This window comes from Poecile atricapillus, chromosome 10 (genome assembly GCF_030490865.1).
Source record: "Poecile atricapillus isolate bPoeAtr1 chromosome 10, bPoeAtr1.hap1, whole genome shotgun sequence".
Classification (NCBI taxonomy): Eukaryota; Metazoa; Chordata; class Aves; order Passeriformes; family Paridae; genus Poecile; species Poecile atricapillus.
In genome coordinates, this window is record NC_081258.1 from 17882101 (window position 1) to 17901717 (window position 19617).

The window sequence follows — 19617 nt, forward strand, 5'->3', positions numbered from 1 at the left end:
GAGTCTGTCATGCAGAATCAGAATCTTACTTGGAGCAACGTTCTCTTTATTTTATTTTAAGTATCCCTCTGTTAATTTCGTTTGAATAACTTCCTCATTTAAATCTAAAGAGAAGATTTCAAATTTCATCATCTCCCTATGACTGTGTGTTGTTTATCACTTGTTTTCTTCTCTGATGGTCTCCTCCCTATCCATTTTTGTGGGTCTGGTGTTGCAGCACCTGAACATGGAAAAGGTTTTAAGATTCAAAGATCTCAATCTGCATGATAAAAATATTTTGTCATGAGCAATTTAATTCAGTGTTGGCAGTTCTCATTATTCTGATTACTTTTTTCTCTCCATTCTCAGCTCTAAGGATCACCGTATTTCTTATGAAAATCTGAAGTTTTCATATGCAAAAAGCAAATTTCTGTTTCTCGTGTTTCCACAAAAAAGCTCAGAAGCATAAATTTTCGATACCCACTTCCAAGTAAATGAGTTAAATAAAAAAGAAACCCCAAAACCATGTTTTAAAGATAAAAAAATAACCCCAACCCTACCAGAAACTCCAAACAAAACAACCAGAACTAAAAACTCATTTCTCAGGAAGTGCCTCATAATTTTTGAACTCTTGAAATTATTGCTCTTAGTAAAAACGAACGTGATTTCAATCCTAGCTCCTCCTTTTTGCGCTCTATGTTGATTTGTTTTCATTTCAGATTACTCTCCTGAAGTCAAAGGTAGAATGTGGTCCCACAGAATATTTTCCTCTGAAATGAGATTTGTTTACATTTACTCTGTGCAGAATTCCTGTCTGGGCAGATGGCTTTCACAGGTGTCTGCACCATTTACATTTCTAATTAAATAAAGCCTTACACAAGGATGAATTTCACACTGTAAGAATACGTGTGAAATGCAATTAATATTCTGCAGCTTGTGTTTCTGTGCTAGGTGATCTCCTAAAGGTAGGGCTAATGAAGATGTGAGGGTGTGCACAGCTAAAGGTGAGAAAATTCATTTGCAGAACGAGCATGTGGCCAAACTGAAACTGTGCAAGTTGAAAAGAACATAAAGATTCTGAAATTCCTTAGAAAGACCTTTCTGAGATGACTTTCAGCCACCAAAAGAGAAGGTAGAAGGACCCTGTTCTGTTGAGGTGTCGTGATATCCAAAGGTGCTTTAGCATCAGGGAGTTTATTCATTTCCTCTGCAGTACAGTATTAAATTGCTCTTCTTTTTTTCTTTCCAGCCATATTCTATATAAGCAGCTTTCAGTGCAAATGTTGAGGTCAGTCAAGGTCACTAGCATGTGTGTGCTGGTTTATTAATGAAAAAAAAGGTGTTTCTTAGGCTTGATATCTCACCAGGAGTCCAGTCCTAGCGCAGTGGCCAAACTAGCACAGGAGTTATCTGAACTATGACTTTTCCTTACACCAAGTGGCAATCAATTCTGAAAGAGAAGCTGTCAGTATTAACACTGAGTCTTTGGTCTGAACATTTCTGAAAAGCAGGACGTTATGAAAAGCTTTGATTTCACTTGTTGATGAACGCAGGATCTGTAGGTCTGAGTAGTCACGACTCTGCTTTGATTTTGAGACTTGGACCCATTTAGATTTTCATGAGCAAATTTATTTGCTGCATAACTGTCTTTTTTGCTGAAGAATTTGGCTTTTTTCTTGGTAGCAGGTGAAGGATCCTTTTGTACTAACTGCCCAGTACTTGACTAGTTGTGTGAAAAACATTTGTATATTCAGAGTTCTACATGTGACATTTAAATATTATTTAGAGTGTATTTAGATGAAGCCTTTCTTTAGGCATCTATCAGCCCATAAACCCTTTTATTATACCAAAAAAATACAACATCTACGTGGTGTTAAAATTCAGAATGTATTCTGCTTTGAACAAGTCTCTTTGCCTTAAACGTATATCTGCCTGGCTTATTTTTTATAAGATATTTTTAAAGACTACTGTCCCCAGTGTGAAGAACCTTAACAGAAATTATTTTAATGAGATAGGCATTTAGTTCAACAGAAGTTTATTCATGAGAAAAATAAATTAAAAGAATAATTTTCCTTTTAAAAGACAATTAATTAAAAACTGTCCACGTGATGACAGATTTAACATTTTGTCTGACATGTTGAGAAGAAGAAAGTGCCTGGAATTGCACAAGTGGAATAAAATGTTCCATTTCACAGCAAGGCCAAGCTTGAGTCTTGTAATTATTTCAAAGGGAGTAAAGGTCATTTTCTATTTGCTGCATCTCTATTATGTGAGGCTTCTGTACCAGGCTTACAGAAGTTAACTCATGACCCATTTAGATTGCCCAGATTTCAAAGTCAACTTAGACTGTCACAAATCTGATAAAGTAGACATATTCGCTTCTCTAAGTACTGCCATAGATGATGTCCAAAGAGGCTTTTTATTTATAGCTCTGTAAGACAAGAGTTCCAGCTTTAAGGCTTGAGTAGCTGGGAGATCAGAACATGATTTGCTTCTTACTTGCTGTGTTAATCCTTTAGGGGAAGAGCTGTTTGTAGATAAATTTCAGGATATATGGCTTGGACTGTTTTTCTGGTGGGGACTCATTATATAACTTTGCTTACATCTCGAGATGGGAAGAGGTTTTCTCTTGCTGTGATTACATTTTTATGCATATTCATCCAGGAACACTGAGTCAGAAAGACAGGTACTTTAAACCTGCACCTGTGCACACAGAAATGTGTGCAGAAGATGCATATGTGCCTTTCTTCCTGTGCATATGCCCATTGAAATGTATATAAGGCAGGTTTTTTAACAATCAGTAATCAAGCTTTATGCACAATTTTCAGGGCAGGCTCTGAATACTTCAGTTCATATTTGCAGATGTCTCCTGCTGGAAGGCTGAAGGGGACACATCCAATTCTCAGCCCCAAAATCTCCAATAAAATCAATATATCAATGCCTTTAAGAGAATGAGGAACTTAGAGCTGTGGTTTTAAATCTCTTCAAGAAAGGCAGGAGTAGTGTGATGATACCGAAATTATTAGTAGTCAAGTGTATTGCATATTTCTTGGTGTATTACTTTAAATCTTTCTCTTCTTTCTTGGTTAATCTTTCCAAGAAACCAGCATGGAGCAGGTCTGGATGGAAGGCAAAGGTGTCCATCTGTTGCATTTACCTTCCACCAGATTAATTACCATGAAATATTCTGGCTGTTTCCCACAGTCTGCTGGCACTTCTGGCCAAGCTTTTATAGCAACTGTCAGAGAAACAAACGATCCAGGAGCTGGTTCCCATAAGAACAGCGAATGCAGACCAGGTGGGGCATCACTGCCTCTGGATTTTGTAAATGGGATCACACAGGACTTTGAATGAGTGGGAAATGTAAGGAGGGAGAGATCAGATCATGTATCACTCTGATTTAGCAAGTGGACTGGGAGTGGTGGGGAATAGGGAAACATGCAGATGTTAAAATATTGCAGGGCATCTCTTTAGGCTCAGGATCAGCAGACTTGGATGATAAAAGAGTTGAGGTGGGACTGAGAGATGCTGCTGGTATGTTGGGAGAAGTGAGAGTGTTATTGCCACCTGAGCCGGTGAAGGAGAAAAGAGCCTTCAGCATCCATTGGTGTGGTATTGGGGAGAAATTGTCTTCACTTTACCCCTGAAGAACTTTATTTCCAAAACTGTAATTGTGTGTTGATGATGTCTTGAGTAAATAGACCCATTCAAGAGCCACTTGAATTTAGGAGCAAATGTCATTCAGAGCCCCTGTGTTGGTTTCCTTCTTGGTTGCCACATGTGCCCTCTCTAGCTGATTGTGCTCGGGCTGCCTGACAAGCAGCAGATTGCCCATAACAATCTTGAGATCAGAGTGGTCAGTGCACCACCTGAAAGTCAGGCTTTGTAAAACACCTTTAGATGTTCTAAAGCAGAAAGTACTTCTGAAAATGTACTTACACATATATGTGTTGGAAAATATGATTTGGCTTTTCCTACTCTTAACCTTGCCTCCTTTTGCCTCTCTCTTTAACCTTTTAAACTTTCAGTAATTTCTTTTTTGCTTGATGCTTCTTTCTTGACCATTCTTACCTCCTTGCTGTCATTTAACAGCTGCCAAGAAAAACAGCCCTTCAGGTTGTTTTCTCTATTCAGGGATAAAACGCTTCAGAGTCCAAGATTAGAATTGTACCTATTCCCAGCAATTTTACTTTGCTTTTAAGCCTCCTCCTTTGATGTTCCTGTGGTGACACGGAACTTGAGTGACCGTGTACCAACAGTGACACAAACTGTATTCAACTGGAACCTTCAGATCTACCTCCACTATGATGCACACATTTCCTCTTCAGTCTTCCCTTGGTGTAAACAAGCTTTTGATTATAGGGAAAATGGACAAACTGTGGCTTAGAGGGAAAGAAAAGAAACAGTTTAGACTTGCTAGCAAAAATTTTTTTATAAATGAAACTTCTGCATGTGAGACTTTACCCTTGAACATAGAATTTTTTCTGCAACTAGGTGATCGACTTTGAGGGAGATTTTCAGCTCTTAGTTTATCAGGTATTCAAATCAACTTTCATGTGCTTAATTTCAGCATATATTTGGTTCCAGCTGTATTCAGCTGGGCCTAAATAAATGTGATTTTTAGGGACAGCATTGCATCCTATGTTTTTATGGTCCAGTAACATTCTTTATTGATATTCTGAACTGAAATTCACCTTGAAAGCTACTATTTTGTAATTTCAATGCCAGCCCATATATATAAAAGCAACCTTACATAAAAAATTGTTTAGCAAGATTTGAAGGGGAAGTGTGATGTGATGGATATTTTGTTTTATGGATACGGACCCCAGTGTTTTGTTTTATGAGCACTGAGCCTAAACCCGCTATGCTTCCCAGAAGCCAACATGATGGATGAAGGAGTGGATGTTAAAAGTCTATTTCTGATTTTTTTTTTCCCCTCAGGTTCTGCTGCTTGCATGTGCAGAAGATTTAGAATGTGTCCCTGGATTCCAGCAGAAGGTTTTTTATATAGAAAAGCCGTCTGAATTCACAGAGGACCAGCTGGTTCTGAACCGTACGTTGTTTTCATATATTACTATTGTGTAAAAATCACAATTGTTTATGTATTCATTTCATTCCTGCCATTTATCAGAAAGCTTTTTTTGTTTTATATCTAAGATTTTGGATATTGCCATGATTCAGAGTTCCCTTGCATTAATCTTATGTCTCTACAGACTTTACTCTGTTTCACGTATTAGAAATGGCAAAATACAATATATAATCAATTAGGGCTATGTGAAAACCTAGAATCAGTCACTTCTTAAAAATTAAATTTACTCTGAATTTTTTTTTTTTATAATCTTACCTATGAGCTTGGAAATCAGGACTTTCCCATCAACATGTCTATCAAATTGTCTCTGCAACTCAGACTTAGAAGTTTGTATTTTGAAAGCATTCACAACCAATATAATTCCGAGTCTTCACATGAAATTCAAAGGCTGGAAGAAGTTTGGGATCATCAGTGATAGCAATGTGTCACACAACTGGAATATTCAGTATATTTCCATTGAGCAGGTGCCACATTATAAGACCCAATCTGGCACTGTACACCCAAAGCATTAAGATGAAGGAGATTGAACAGTTTTTCAGGTCTTGTGTTAGTTCATTCCAATATATCAGGGTTACAAATTCTTCATTCTGCTCTGAGACTTTGGAACTTGAGCACGGTCAAACAGAAGTGGTGCCTTATCCAGTGGTCTGTGTCTTCAAAGACTTAAAAAAGGATATAAGTGCTGTCATTTTCATAACTTCCAAACACCTGCATTTTTACAGGTGATATTTATTACTAATGATATCTTTGTTGTACTTGGCTGCTGGTGCTGAACCAGGAATTCTCCTGGGTGTCCAGCACTGGGCAGTGGTGCTTGGCTCCCATGTGCAATACATGGATCCTACAATGGGATACAGCCCATAGCTCGGTGGAACCGAGAAATGCAAACCAATATTACTCACCAAATGCACACATTTCCCATCTCAGTTCCCTCCAGATATCCCTGCTGCATATTGATGTGTTTTCACTTCAGATGAAGGTGTAATCTGTGCACATTCACTTTAAAATAGCTCTAACTTCTCCAAACGAAATGTTGCCAAAATCTATTGAAATAACTCTTAAACTTAAGTCATTCAGCCATTGGAGGTACTAAAATAAACCTGTAGTTCGACGTTTTTAGTCTTGGAATTTTGATGTTGCTTAGTCTGAGCTGATTTTTCACAGGAACTTTAGATCACGAGTAGTAATTAGAGTCAGAGACGTGAGATTGTTGTTCAGCTTAGAAAAGAGATTTCAAACTTCTTATTTCTTTGGGAAATTTGATTTTCTCTGGAATTCTTATTTTGGAGTTGTCAAACAAATTGTTCCTACATGGCTAAAAGTTTAAATTCTTAGAATATAATAGATTTAATAAACATGCAGATTTGAAGACCTATTAAAAGAAGCATCAAAAAAACATGGATAAACTAGTGTTAAATTGAATAAAAACAGCCTTTGTTGAACACTTTTTCTGCTTTAGAACTTTGAGGCTGTGGTGTGTCTGGCCAGACCTCCTGCTGATTTGGAGAGGATCACCCCAGGGATGGTTGGTTCAGCCAAACTGACTGGACTGCTCTGTGGTGACCCAGCCATTTGTGGTGGCATAAAATGAGCACAATAATTAAGATGCAATCATTAGTGAGAAGAGGAGGAAAGAGCAGGAAGAGACTCAGAAATGCCTGGGAACAATCTCTGGAATTAAATTATTTTAATAAGCAGACACTAAATTGGCCTAATGTGCAGTGTTGGACAGAAGCAGACTGTCAACACGTGATCCTAGATAATTCAATCATCCACAAACAGGGTGTCCTTCATGCAGCACCATTAAACCTCAGCACAGTTCCTTCATTTCAGCTGTCAACAGAATTGATAATTTTAATTGTCTGTTTGAATACACTTTGCATGCTCTTGCATCTTTTTATGCCCATTATGAAGAGCAGTGTAATTTAGCAGTTGCATTGCAATGCGAGGCTTACCAGGGCTGTATAAATTAATAGAGCAAATATGTAAACCAGGCCTATAGCAGTGATTGTTTTTGTAGTCCTCAATAAACCAAGGAGCTCCTTAATTCTTTTCTGAGATGCAATAGTACAGTCTTTTTCTTTTTTTCTTTTTCAATTTAAACAAAAACCTACTGTATGTTTCATTACTAGCATCTCCCTTGTAATTAAATATAGGTTGTGGATGGTTCTTATGCATTTATTATTTCTGCATATGGCAGTGTTAATTATATTTTACATTTACTGATGGGAAGAATGAAGGGAAGACCATAGTGAGGGTACAGAATTTTCTTAGTTCTTGTTCTGATTCAAAGCAATTTTTATTAAAGCCTCCTTATAAGCTGGCCATAGCAAGTCCAGCTGTGTGTGCATATTCTCCTTCCTACCTCTCACTGGTATTCAGTTACTATTAGCTTCTCTGTCATTGTGCTCAGGCTGGACTGACTTTTTAATTCTTTTTTATTTGCTCTTGCATCTCATATAATAGCAACTTCCAGACTTTGACCATTTCCTTGTCCCAGTTTGGTCATTTTTTTTCCCTCAGACCCCTCCAGATCTCCTTATAACTTGTGATTTCTATAACCATAAGCAAAATAAGGCATTGCTCTTTTATTTTGGTCTGCCCAGTTTTTTTCTCTGCGTGCAGAACCAGATGTTCCCTTGATGAAGTGGGAAAAGATCCATGGTGTCACTTTCTGGAAATAGTAATTCTGTCCACATAATCATTATTCTAGCAAACAATTGTGTCACTGTTTTTTCGTTCCTTATTGCTTTTTTTTTTTGTTTTTTTACTTTACACCTAGGATCACCTTTTGCAATCCAATAGAGAAGATCATCAAGATTTCCACATTCTTGATGAAGTGCTAATTGACAGCATTTAATTACAGGTTTTAGAGCTGTCAGAAGCACTTGTGGCCATGAAATTCCTCCCCATCAGAAAGGCTGGCCCTGCCAAGGCTGGCAGGTCACTGGCAGTGACAGGGCTCTGTCACGCTGGGCTGAGGGAAACTTCCTAATCAGACTCAACAAATGTGGGAATGTAATTGTGTTACATTAATCACGTTTATACTTAACACACATCGGGTTTGGCTTTTGGGGGTATTTTAATTGACAATGAATCAAATAGTGCACTTGAATAATGGAGGCAATTAACATAAGGCACGAGGTGATGCATTGTGCATACTAAACTGGGGACGGCATTGCCAGTGCTTTAAATGTCAAAACAAAGGAAGTTTTGACCCTTACTTAAAAAGCTTTAATTTGGATGTTAATTAATGGCTGACCTCTTGTGTCTCTTACGTGATAAATTGCATGTTCAGAGCCTGGGCTGCTTCAAGATCAAGGTTTTGTCTGCCTGCATTTGGGTACTTTTTATTCTGTGGATTTTAACAAAGAGCTTTCTATTCAACCATATCAAAATCATTGTTTACTCATATGATGCGAAATATCTTATTGACCTTAATAATGCTTAAAAGCAGGTTTTCAGTTGTGTAGCAAAGCTGTGACCTCCAACAATATTTTACTTTGTTCAAACCAAATAAAACCTGTGGAAAGATCAGAGAAGATCATTCCTCCTCCTACAGCCTGGTGTGCACATGGATCATGGCCTTGGTCATGCTTGCATCCAGATAATTCCAGTTGATTCTGAGCTGATGCTGTGTGAGAGCTGTGATTTATTACATCCACCCTTCCCACTGATTCCACGCCAGCTGACTGCACAGCTGGAATCTTCCTGTGCCTGTTCCATGCCACCAGTAGTGGTGCTGCTCCTCTCCTGCCCACTGTGATCCTGCAGTTATCACACCCACTCGTTCATCTCCCCTCCCTGCCTTTCCCCACCCCTTGCACAGAGCCTCATTCAGCCCCCTGGGATGTGGCAGAGCCTCTGCAGGGCTCTGACACCGGCTTTGGATGCGATGTTAACTCTTCATGCTGAATATTGCAGGGTTTGGGTAATTGGGATTGCACATGGTAGTTGTAGCTTACAAAAGAACATGTTCAGGCAAGGTAAGATTTTAAGCTTAGCAATTTCTTGCAGGAAAAACTGTCTGGGCTTCTGGGTAATAGCGAGATAACTGTGGATTTTCCACCTATTCAGTATGTCCTTGCTGAAACACTGTTATGGCTTTTCAAAATGAAGAGTTTTTAATGCATTTTGATTTTTACAAACATCTTAAATTTTCTTTCAATTCACATAAATCACTCACTGTGTTAAGAATGTGCTTCAGAAGATATTGAAAAATGACTTGGTTCCCATTCCTTGGCATGAGGGAGAAGGTTCAATGGAAAGGCATCTCAACTTTGCTACCCAGATATGGGAGGGCTTGTTAAATCCTAAAATATATGTCTTAATGGGCTCATATGCATGGATAAAATTTTAGAGTTTCAATTTGACACTTGGGTACGTGGTTAAGACAAGGCACCTGGACCTCTTATTCCATGTGAACAGAAATATTGGTCAGGATTTGGAGCGACACATCTTAAACACGCTATTTCTATTTAAATGGTCATAGAAAGACAAACTCCTGTAGTTAAAATCCCAGGAAATATCTGAGGCTGTGTGCAAAATGGTTGCAAAGTTGTGGAAGTTTTAAAGTGGGAGGTGCTGCATGTTTGTGGAGGCAGGGTGAGGAAGATCCTTTTGCACCTAAATACCTGATGCATTGCCTTTTAATTGAAGTTTGATGCTGAACTCCTACATGGAGGGAGAAAGTTGTCTGGGAATATATAATTATAGATATACATATAATATAATATATTATGGCTAAATAATGCAGAATGTCTCAAATGTGCCTCTGAATAGATACACGCAGATTGGTGTTACAGCACAACAATATCACATCATCTGTTTAACTGCTTTCACACACGATTGGAGCAAAACAAAATAGGAGAGAATAGTTGTTGAGTGCCAGGTGGTCAGACAATTCCCTCCCAAACACAGAGTGTCAGCTTCCAGGACCTGAGGAGAAGGAATCAAAAATAGATTTTTATGCATATATATTTAATTAAACTAGTGTTTGCAAAGGTAGGACATTAGACTAAGCAGAGTGAAATAATTATTTAGTGTCTGAAAAATATCTTCAGGGCTGAATCAAAACCTCTCAGGGGTGCAATCAGCTCTTGTGGGGTAAGAGAGGCAAAGGCATATGTGTTGGTGAAACCTCCTCTTGTCATTTTAATTCCAAGGTGGAGTAAATGAGGATCTAAACCCAAAGTTTCTTGTCTGTTTCATTGAGAAAAGCCACACAATCCTGTTGAAAAAACAAACATAAACCCACAGGAAAAGTGGGTGAGGATCTTTGCAGTGACAGTGAATGCTCTGTTAGCAGCTTGGTCTGGATTTAAGAAGATAAAAGTAGCAGATTACTTGGTTTGAGATTTAATTTGTTTCTGGAGGCTTTCCAAGAGCCATAGTGTTTCACAGCTAACACTTTTTTGAAATAGGTGTGGGCTTTGGTTGGCTGAAACATGCCAGCTGTTCTCCTAATAATCTAAATCAATGGCCAACTGCTTGGTATTAGCAGGTTGGGTCTCTTGCTCAGTGCAGTGCAAACCTTGTATTAATAATGTCCCCAGATGCTTCAGTGGAAGAATTCACTGCTCATTTCCAGTTGGCAATTTCAGAACAAAAAAAATCAAATTAACTAAGCTATTACTCTTGAACCGATTATCTACACAGGCCACGAGGCAGCTCCTTCTCTGCAGGTGTAGAAATATGTTGGAAGGCCAAAATCTCTTTTAGGAAAGTGTAGGTGACTTAGCTCAGGCCAAACTCCATAAGCAAATAACCTGATACTGATTTCTTATGGCTGACATTTTAACAGGGTCATCTTCCTGAGGAAATGAGAGGTAGGGACGGGAGATTTCTGGTTATAGGTGAGAGCTGGGGCCACTCTGGAGAGGATCCAGCACCAGCCCAGCTTTGTCAGGAGGAAACATTGTCCATATCTGACAAAGAGATGCAAATCATCCCTCACTGAGATATTAATGCATTTCTGTAGAACATTTCTTGATATTTCACAGACTGCCTATCTGACAGGACTTTTAATTTGAGGATCTTAGGAAAGCACCATTCAAAAGAATCATGGCTAGCTAACCTTTTCCATTACATTTCAAAGTGCAGTGTGGACATTTAGAGAGAATTAATGGGAGTATGTGAGGTTAAATCTTCCTTTAAACATAGAATCTCATTTAAGTTAATGATATCTTAAAGCATGCAAGTATTCTTGAAAATAATTGCAGATGTGGCTCACAATTAATTCTGAGCTTTTAGGATTTTTCTCTGTTAATCCAAATCAAATTATAACTTTTCTAATGTAATTATGATCATGCTTCAATTTGCAGTTTTTCTTTCCCTTTGCTTATTTAAATCAGTCCTTTTCAGACAGAGCAGTCTGTCTGCTTTAATGGACATATCTCCGTCTCATGCAGCTTTCCTGCGCCATGGGATTTCTCAGTCTTGCCTTGAGAATAAATACCACTGGCTGTAAACTCAGGAAGTCTTTCAGAAATTTCTTAGATTGGGGGATTTTTCTAGCTGGAGGCTAATGCTCTGATTTTGTTTTATGCCTCTGTTCAGCCTATCCACCTGAACTTTTTTCCTCTAGAGAAGGGAAAGGAAAAGTAACTTTTAATGGGTTGATTCTGAAAATTCTGATCAGTCTGGAATGACTTTGTGCATATTTGTATGCCTTGTACCTGCTGCTTCTGGGGCAGACAAGTGAACCTGTGGAGAGGGGAATAAGTGCATGTCATATTCTCTGATGTGAATAATAACTAAAATCTTGGTCTTGTGGTTTTTTTTAGTCCCTGGAAAAATCAGAATCCCTACTTGTAAGGGATTATCTTTAACAAAGTTTGAAATTCCTTTACCAAGGAATTATTTTAAAAGAAATTAAAATAAAACTATGAGCCTTGGGTGGACCTAAAAGGTTCCTACCTGAGATGATGCTTTTTAGACAAGAATCCCACTTACAATACTCACTTTGATTTGTTTACTTTCTTTAAAAAAAGAAAAGCAATAAAAAACCCAGTGCAACCTTCATCTCTCAGCTGCGGAGAGAACTGAAGCAGAACTGAGGGGCCTTTAATAAGGCAGCAAAGCAGAGGCAATGCTCGAGCAGCTTTACAGGTAGTCGATAGCAGAAGAGAAATTCCTCCCTGAAGTTGGAGGAGGCATTGGTAAATCTCTGACACTTTTGAAACACTTGCTGGCATGTAGCAGAACCTAAAAGCAGGTTAGACTAAAGTAAGTGATAATCTCCTTGATGCACAGGACCATTTTGCTACCAGGGAGTCAGGTTTGTTTTACTGAAGAGCAGATTGTGAATCTTTTCTCCCTTATCAACAGTGTTTGGAATGCTTTGGCTGGATCTGGTTTTATGTATAAACTGGATTGTCTTGCCTTGGACTTTTTCTAAAATAGTGTAAAGCAAGGTTGCAGAAAATGGGTGCATTTTTAGTTTTGTTATTTTTGTATTCTATAATTAAATATATTCATATTCTCTACTAACCACACTGATAGGAAACATGGCTTATGTAAATGTGTTAAGGCACGTGGGTTTTGTTTACCTGCCTTTGTATGGCAGTGAAACAGAGGAAAAACAAAAATGTGCTCTGGTCTGCTAAAAACCCAAATTGCCTGGTTACAAGCAAGACCCCTGCAGACTTTATTTAGCTAGAATTTTAATTACAGTGCCAGCACTCAACACTTACAACAAAACCGTAGGGAGACAACTGTAATTTGACCTTTATAAAACATTAACACCAACCTATACAAAAACATAACTTCAGCTTAAAAGAATACAGCGGGAGGCAGAATTCAAGAAATTATGAAAACAGTGTACTTATGAAACTTTAACTTTTAGAAAAAGCACAGCAATGTGCTCATGTGGACCGCAAAGTGTGATATTGGTGAGTTTGGTTTCCTGAGCCATCTCGTGATCCTCGTACAGAAATGCTGCATTGTTGGCAGAGGAACCTTCTCATGGTTTTTTTCATGACTTGGGGGAATCAGTGCTGCTGTGAGGCTTGGGGTAAAGGATGCTGCCCAAACCCCACGGGAAATGCTGATGGATAAAAGCCAGCTTGTTTCGTTTGCCAGAAAAGCCCATTCAGGAAACTTCAGGTGCCCACCCATTCCCTCTGAATCTCCTCTTTGCTGAAGTGTTTGTGCCAGTCCCCTGTGATGAGTTGTACCCTGGGCCAAGGGCTCCCTTTTCCTGCTGAAGGCCAGAGCAGAATGAGGTGGGGAAGAGGAGGGATGGAGCAGGACAGTCCCTGCCCGTGTTGGATGGGAATGTCAGTGCAGCAGCACTGCTGACTTATCACAGGGGCAGCAGGACTGGCTGCAAGGTGTGGGAGCACCTGCCCACAAGTCACATTCTATGGTCACAAGGAAGTCCAAATGCATTTTTGGTTAATTCTGGCTGAAATAGTCCCTGAGTTGTCGTGTGGCAGCTCACAATATTTTCTAGTTCTGTCATCATGCAATGATGATGAATAGTGTGCTCCAGGTCTTCTCTTGTTGTTGATTTAATATATAATAAGCATAGTTAATAAATGTCACGTTTTTCTTTTATGAAACTGACTTGAAGCTGTAAACACAAGGAAACTTTAAATGTCCCATAATAAAGGGAAAACTTGAAGATGTCTGAATGCCAAAGTTACAGGTTGCCTTCGTGTGACCTGAAACATTTTTCTTTCGCTGTTTGCTGCCAGGTGAAGCATCAACTGCTAAAATATCTTCTTCCCTAACTTTTGATGTGATGTTTCACATCATATTATATTTGTGGTCAATTTGTGGTTTTGTTTGTGTGCTGGATGCAAACAAAAATTGTGGGGGGGGGTAGAAAGTCAGTAATTCAATACTGTGGTCAAGAGCTTCCCAGGGGGTCATTCTGACTGAATGAAAAGCCATGAGCTCAGCTGCCTAAACTTTGGTGTTTGGCTGTCCACTTACTATTGCTCTGCTTTTTGGAGAATTTTTTGGTGTTTATTTTTAATCAAGACTCTTCTAGCTAGAATTTTTATTCAGCCTGGTTTGTAGTTATGGAAAAACCACTCAAGTGCAAATAAGAAATAGTGATTTTATAGTATTTTTCTAGAGCAATGAAAGCAGTATTGTGGGAGTCATACAGGGTAATTTGCAACCAAAGAGCTCATTTCATTTAAATTTTTAAAAGTTACATTTGTGACAGAGGAAAGAGCCTAAAATTATCTTTAATAACAGAGCTGATGAGTTCACTCTTCCGATTAATAAGAAAATGCAACTCTCCAAATGTTCTGTAAGATTTGGTGTTTCTTCTGAGAAATCAGTCAGATCTCGTGCAGGTAGGCAGAAGGTTTTTGGCATAATGGAATAGCAGTTTCTGTCAATTCAATGTAAATCAAAATAAGAAATTTTATTTAAAATTATATTATTACTTCTGGCACTTTACTTTTATTCTTTGAGAATAAAAAAGTTGCCTTTAATAGCTTCTCCAATAAAGTTCGAAGAAATACAGAAGCTCTAACGCTTCCATAATAAATCTATTAATTGTAATGCTTCTGAAAACATTAGGCATTGACTGCTTACTGCTGTTTTTACAAGTCAGCACTGCTTCCCAGAACTGTCAGATACTAACTACAGTCAGCACTGGTAATTAATTGAAATGAAACTACTCAAATGATGAATGAGGGCTGGACACCTTTGATTTAACTCTTTCTGGCACTGTAGCTGTGCTTTAGATCCTGATTTAGAAGGTATTTAAGTAGCATCTTAATTTCAGTTCCTTCCCCACTCTGCAGAGCTTTGTCAAGGCACCTGAGGCCCAGATTCTCTCAGCTTCAGTTTTTTTGTGCCCAGAATGTCCTTTGGGAAAGGTTCAGGCTGAGCTGGGAGGAGGCTGTTCCCCATGCAGCCATGCAAAAGGAAAGGTGTGAGAGCTTCCCAGCACATGAGTTTTCTGTGCTGAAACAGATGATTTGGGCTGATTACGCTCAGAACCATAAATACAGCAAGGAGTTCAATTTCCACGGGTGAGTGCTGTTCCTGCTGAAATTGGGTTTTCCTGTGCAAGCCGGTGCCAAAACTCTCATCCTGTCTGTCTGCAAGGGCTACTGGATTTTAGGTAACTGATTAAACAAGTCTAGACTGGTCTTTTTAATATTCTCTTGATGACCTGTTAAATATAACAATTTTCTGGATAGGGCTGAGCTCTGGAAATAGGTGCAGGGGCTGGTGCTGCACCTGCTGCTGGCAGTGTGTGGGTGAGAGCCTCGGGAGGCTGGGATGCTGAAAATGGTTGTGGGGGAACAGCTGGCACTGCCCTCAGGAGAACTGACAGATTTAATAGATTAATGCAGAGATAAATATTCATTAAATTAGATTAAAGGCCGGATTTGATTCGGCCAGATTGAAAATGATAGGTTATGGGTAAAGGTATTCTCTTTCGAGCTTTACTATTCATGCAGGTCTCTAAAGCCAGGTGTATAAAAAGCCTTCCTGCTAAAGTTTGGGGTTCAGAGAGCCCAGAGGCAGCCTCAGCCTTCAGTTTGTGCTCTGGGAAAGCACCTGGTGATTTCAACAGAGCTTTGCCAGTTTGGGAATGGTGGGGGAGCGTAGGCTTCACTCAAGTTGCAGTGCTCCAGATTTCATCCTGAGTGCTTCTCGCCAGAAATAGTGCCTGCAAAGGTCAGCAAAAGAGCCTTTTTAGACCAAAAGGACACAGCGAGGAGCCCAGGCATCGCTCAGTTCATGGATCTGTGCACAGCAGGGCTCTGGAGCTGGGAAGGGCTGGGATGTGCTGGGGGTGGCACACGCTGAGCCAGACAGGACTAAACTGTGTGCTTGGGTAGTGCTGCGAGGTGACAATGGGACCTCCTGCCTTTATGGCTTGTTTAAAAAACCAAAACACACCAAAACCAACCAAACCCCACCAGAGCAAATAAAAACACAGAACACAGCCCTCAAAGCCACATTCAGGCAAGTACAGGCCACCTCTGCTTCTCTTCCTGTCCTCTCACCTCTCTGTGATAATCTGTGAGAGTATTTGTGGCAATCTTTGAGATTTTACAGTGTTTTATTGTTGAGGCTTTCCTGAAGGGCAGAGTTTTTACTTGAACTACACGTGTCATATTCCCAGGAGATTGAAATCTTAGCTGTGCACATAAACCTGTTTTTATCCTTCTGTTGTCTCTTCCTTCTGTTGAAAGAGTTTTATTTCAAATGGATGGTCCACAGATGGACATGTGCATTATTTCAGTTACCCCACAGCCTGGTAGTTTGCCCATTTCCATGAGTTAAAATGGTTGTTTAAATCCCTACTCACCTGAGTGTTTATATTTTTTACGCCTTAAATCAATCAATGAATAGATAAAACCATGAGAAGCATCAGTGATTTCAAAATAACTACTTTAATAGGTATTTTAATCACTATTGAGGGTACTGGAACTGGAGCTTTCTTCTGTGTGCACAGGAATATTTGGATGTAATGATTCCAAAGTACGTAGGAATATTTAAACATCACTTTTAGCAGGAAGCAGAGGAAAATGTGCCTTGTATTCTGGATTTTCAAGCCACGTCCTAGAGTATCATTCTAATGGTTTGGGTTTTTTTCTTTTTTCATGCAATAGTTAATCAGATACAGCAGAAATGGTTCCAGAAAGGGGGGCTGGCACAGCTTGTTAGTGTAGCAGAGTTTTCTGTAAAGTAGAGGGGGCAGTACATGCTCCAGCAGCTTAGAACGAGCAGTGCAGGTGAACTGGAGCCTTCCAGATCCTGGTGGGATTCTGGAGCTCCTGGTTACATGAAGAAAATGAGGTCTCTTCCCTCCAGTGTATTGCTCTGTATTTCTTATTTATCTTTCCTATATTTGCTAGAAATTCAACATTTGTTTGTCAACAAGAATGCTTTTTCTTGCATTGAACAGCTTTTTGCTTTGTTTATATTTTGGTAAGAAAAGAGATTTTTTTTCTTTTAAATTTGATTCTGGTGGAACTCCTCAGCACCTTCTGCTTGGAAGCTGAACAACAACAACAAAAAAATTACTTACATAGTCCTAATGGTGCTAGTAAATTGATATCTCTAGAACACAAGACTGCGTTTCCTCTCTGGGATGCCCCAAAGAGATTGCTATTAATGATAAATAACAATGGAAATTTTACAGAGAAATTAATAACTGGGCAGTTGCTCTGAAATGAGAACAGCAATGTGGGTGTCCTTGAAGGACTCTTGGGTTCAAGCAAGGCTGGTACCCTGGCTGGAACCAGCACGGGCGGCTATCCTCAGCCGCGTGGTCCACATCCCACTGCATCAATGTGATGGATGGAAAATATGGCGATTTATTGCAGGGAAACTTAACATTTTATATCCTGGGGTCACTGTGTTACTCCCATTTGCTTACATCACACCCAGATGCTATTGGCTAATTGCAGAAGGTTTTACTATCCTAACAGAGAGGGGGGTTAGCTAACTTTCCGTAACATCCCGAGTTCTTCAGATTGCCAGGCCTTAAACTACAACAGACACTGAGCCCATCTCCCTTCCTCCGTGCATCAGCTGCTCCTCGCTCAGGAATAGTTATGGATCAGCCAGGCTGTGCCTGATCTGCCAGCTGGGGTGCTCTGGGACCAGCAGGGGGATCAAAGGCAAAGGTGAGCTTACCTGGGCCTGCCCTCCTGCGTGGGAGACAGCAATGGTTGGAATTTCACTCAGTTTTCCAAGATCGTAGCTGGCTGCTGATGGTTGATTTCCAGGAGGTCTCTGGATTTAGAGAGCATGTGCTTCCTCAGGTTTGGAGGAGATTGATTCATTTGTTTTGGAGACTTGGAAAAAGTAGAGAAACCTTCCCTTGAAAGAAGGGATTGAAACAAGAATGAATAAATTAGCTCTAAAGAAAAATTTTTGATTAGTAGCATCTTCTAATAAGTTGTCTTGATCTCAAAGCTCCTTTTCTACTGTGCTGAAAACAGTGAGGGGTTTCTGCCAGTTCTACTGGCAAACCTAAACTCTGCAAGGTCTGGTGTAATGAAAGGAAATAATATTCTGTGCACTTCCCTTCCAATTCTGTGCTAAAAAAATTACCTAATTAGAGGATTACAGGAACTGGAACAAAATGGAGGAAAATACACATTAATTTTCCTCCCAAAATAGTAGAAATATGATGGACAGTTTTCATCTGAAGGTTGCAAGAGTTTGTTGAAAACTGTTGAGGTGTAGTCATGAAATCTTACAGGAATTATAAAATGTGCTGAACACTGATCTGCAAATGCCATTTGTAGCTGACTTCATGCAGCTCTGTTTTACTTCTGGAAAGTAAAATCAATTTCAGATTAACTTTGACAGGGAGGTGTTGAGGTGTGTGAGTCAGCACTTACTCTGATATTTCTGCCAGCCTGTTGGGAAGACAAAGAATTGTGATGGATATTATCAATAACAGTGCTAGCCTGAAAGGAAAATTGGCAAACTAAGTTAAGAAACACTTTCCTGCCTTGTCCTGGCACACTTCACAAAAAACTAAATTATAAGTTTTTATTAGTGTACAAAACTAAAATATATCTTGAGATTGAGGAACTTTTTTTCCCTGCTTTACCCCCTTTTTGTAAAAAACCCTGCTGTTATTGCTTTTACTGTTTCTTTTTCCACTTTGAAATCTGGAACAGCTTTTTTTTTGTCTGAATCAGTGTGCTTGGTAGACATCAGTACAGCACAATTGAAACAATGAGGGATTTTATTCTTTTTATCCACAATTGTGGAGCTATATAATAACCTTTTATAATAATCTTTCTGCTATACTGAATTATGTATTGATTCTTTTGCAGTAGCTTCATTACAGAATTCCAGAAGGAAAATGGGCTTTTAGATGTCAACCTGAAACTCCTCACACTTTTGAATACAGTATTACACATAATTCTGTGAGGACCTAATCACACATCGTTTGATTTCAATGAAACAACTCTCATTGACTTCCCTGAGAGCTGGCTGAGACCTGGCTTGAACTATTGCTGTGTTATTGAAAGTATAATTAGCATTTGGATTCAATATTCCATCTCTTTCAGGTCTTATATGTTAGCTGTGCTGTGCATGTGGTCCTGCTTGTTGGGTTGGAAAAGCCCCCAGCAATCGAGTCCAACCATCACCCCAGCACTAAATCCAAGTGTCACCTCAAAGGATGGGGATGCAGCCACTACCCTGGGAACCCTCTTTCAATGCTTGATTGCTCTTTCAGTGAAGAAATTTTTTCTAACACTCAATCCAAACCTCCCCTGGTACAATTTGAGGCTGTTTATTCTTTTCCCATCACTTGTTAATTTTGAGATCGACTCTACCTGGCTACAGCCTCCTTCCAGGGAACTGTAGAGAGCAATAAGGTCTCCCCTGAGCCTTCTTTTCTCCAGGCAAAAACATCCCCAGCTGCTCCTCCTCACATTTGGGCTCCAGGCCCTTCCCAGCTCTGCAGCACCTCAATGTCTGTCTCGTAGATCTCACAATATGCAGGGCACTGTGAACCCTGACTGGAGCTTTCAGGAAGACACTTTTAGAACAGACTTTGAAAGTAAGAAATATTTACACCTCTTTTAATTATGAAT

The 19617-nt window shown here is 39.5% G+C and overlaps 1 protein-coding gene across 2 annotated transcripts in view; it reads left to right on the top strand.

Annotated features, from left to right (window-relative positions):
• CDH13 (cadherin 13) overlaps positions 1 to 19617 on the top strand; it is a 427533-nt gene that overhangs the window by 80228 nt on the left and 327688 nt on the right. For both annotated transcript variants that reach the window (XM_058845796.1, XM_058845795.1), the window contains exon 2: positions 4921 to 5032. In XM_058845796.1, coding sequence (XP_058701779.1) covers positions 4921 to 5032 — 112 coding nt within the window. The remainder of the gene's footprint in view (positions 1 to 4920; positions 5033 to 19617) is intronic.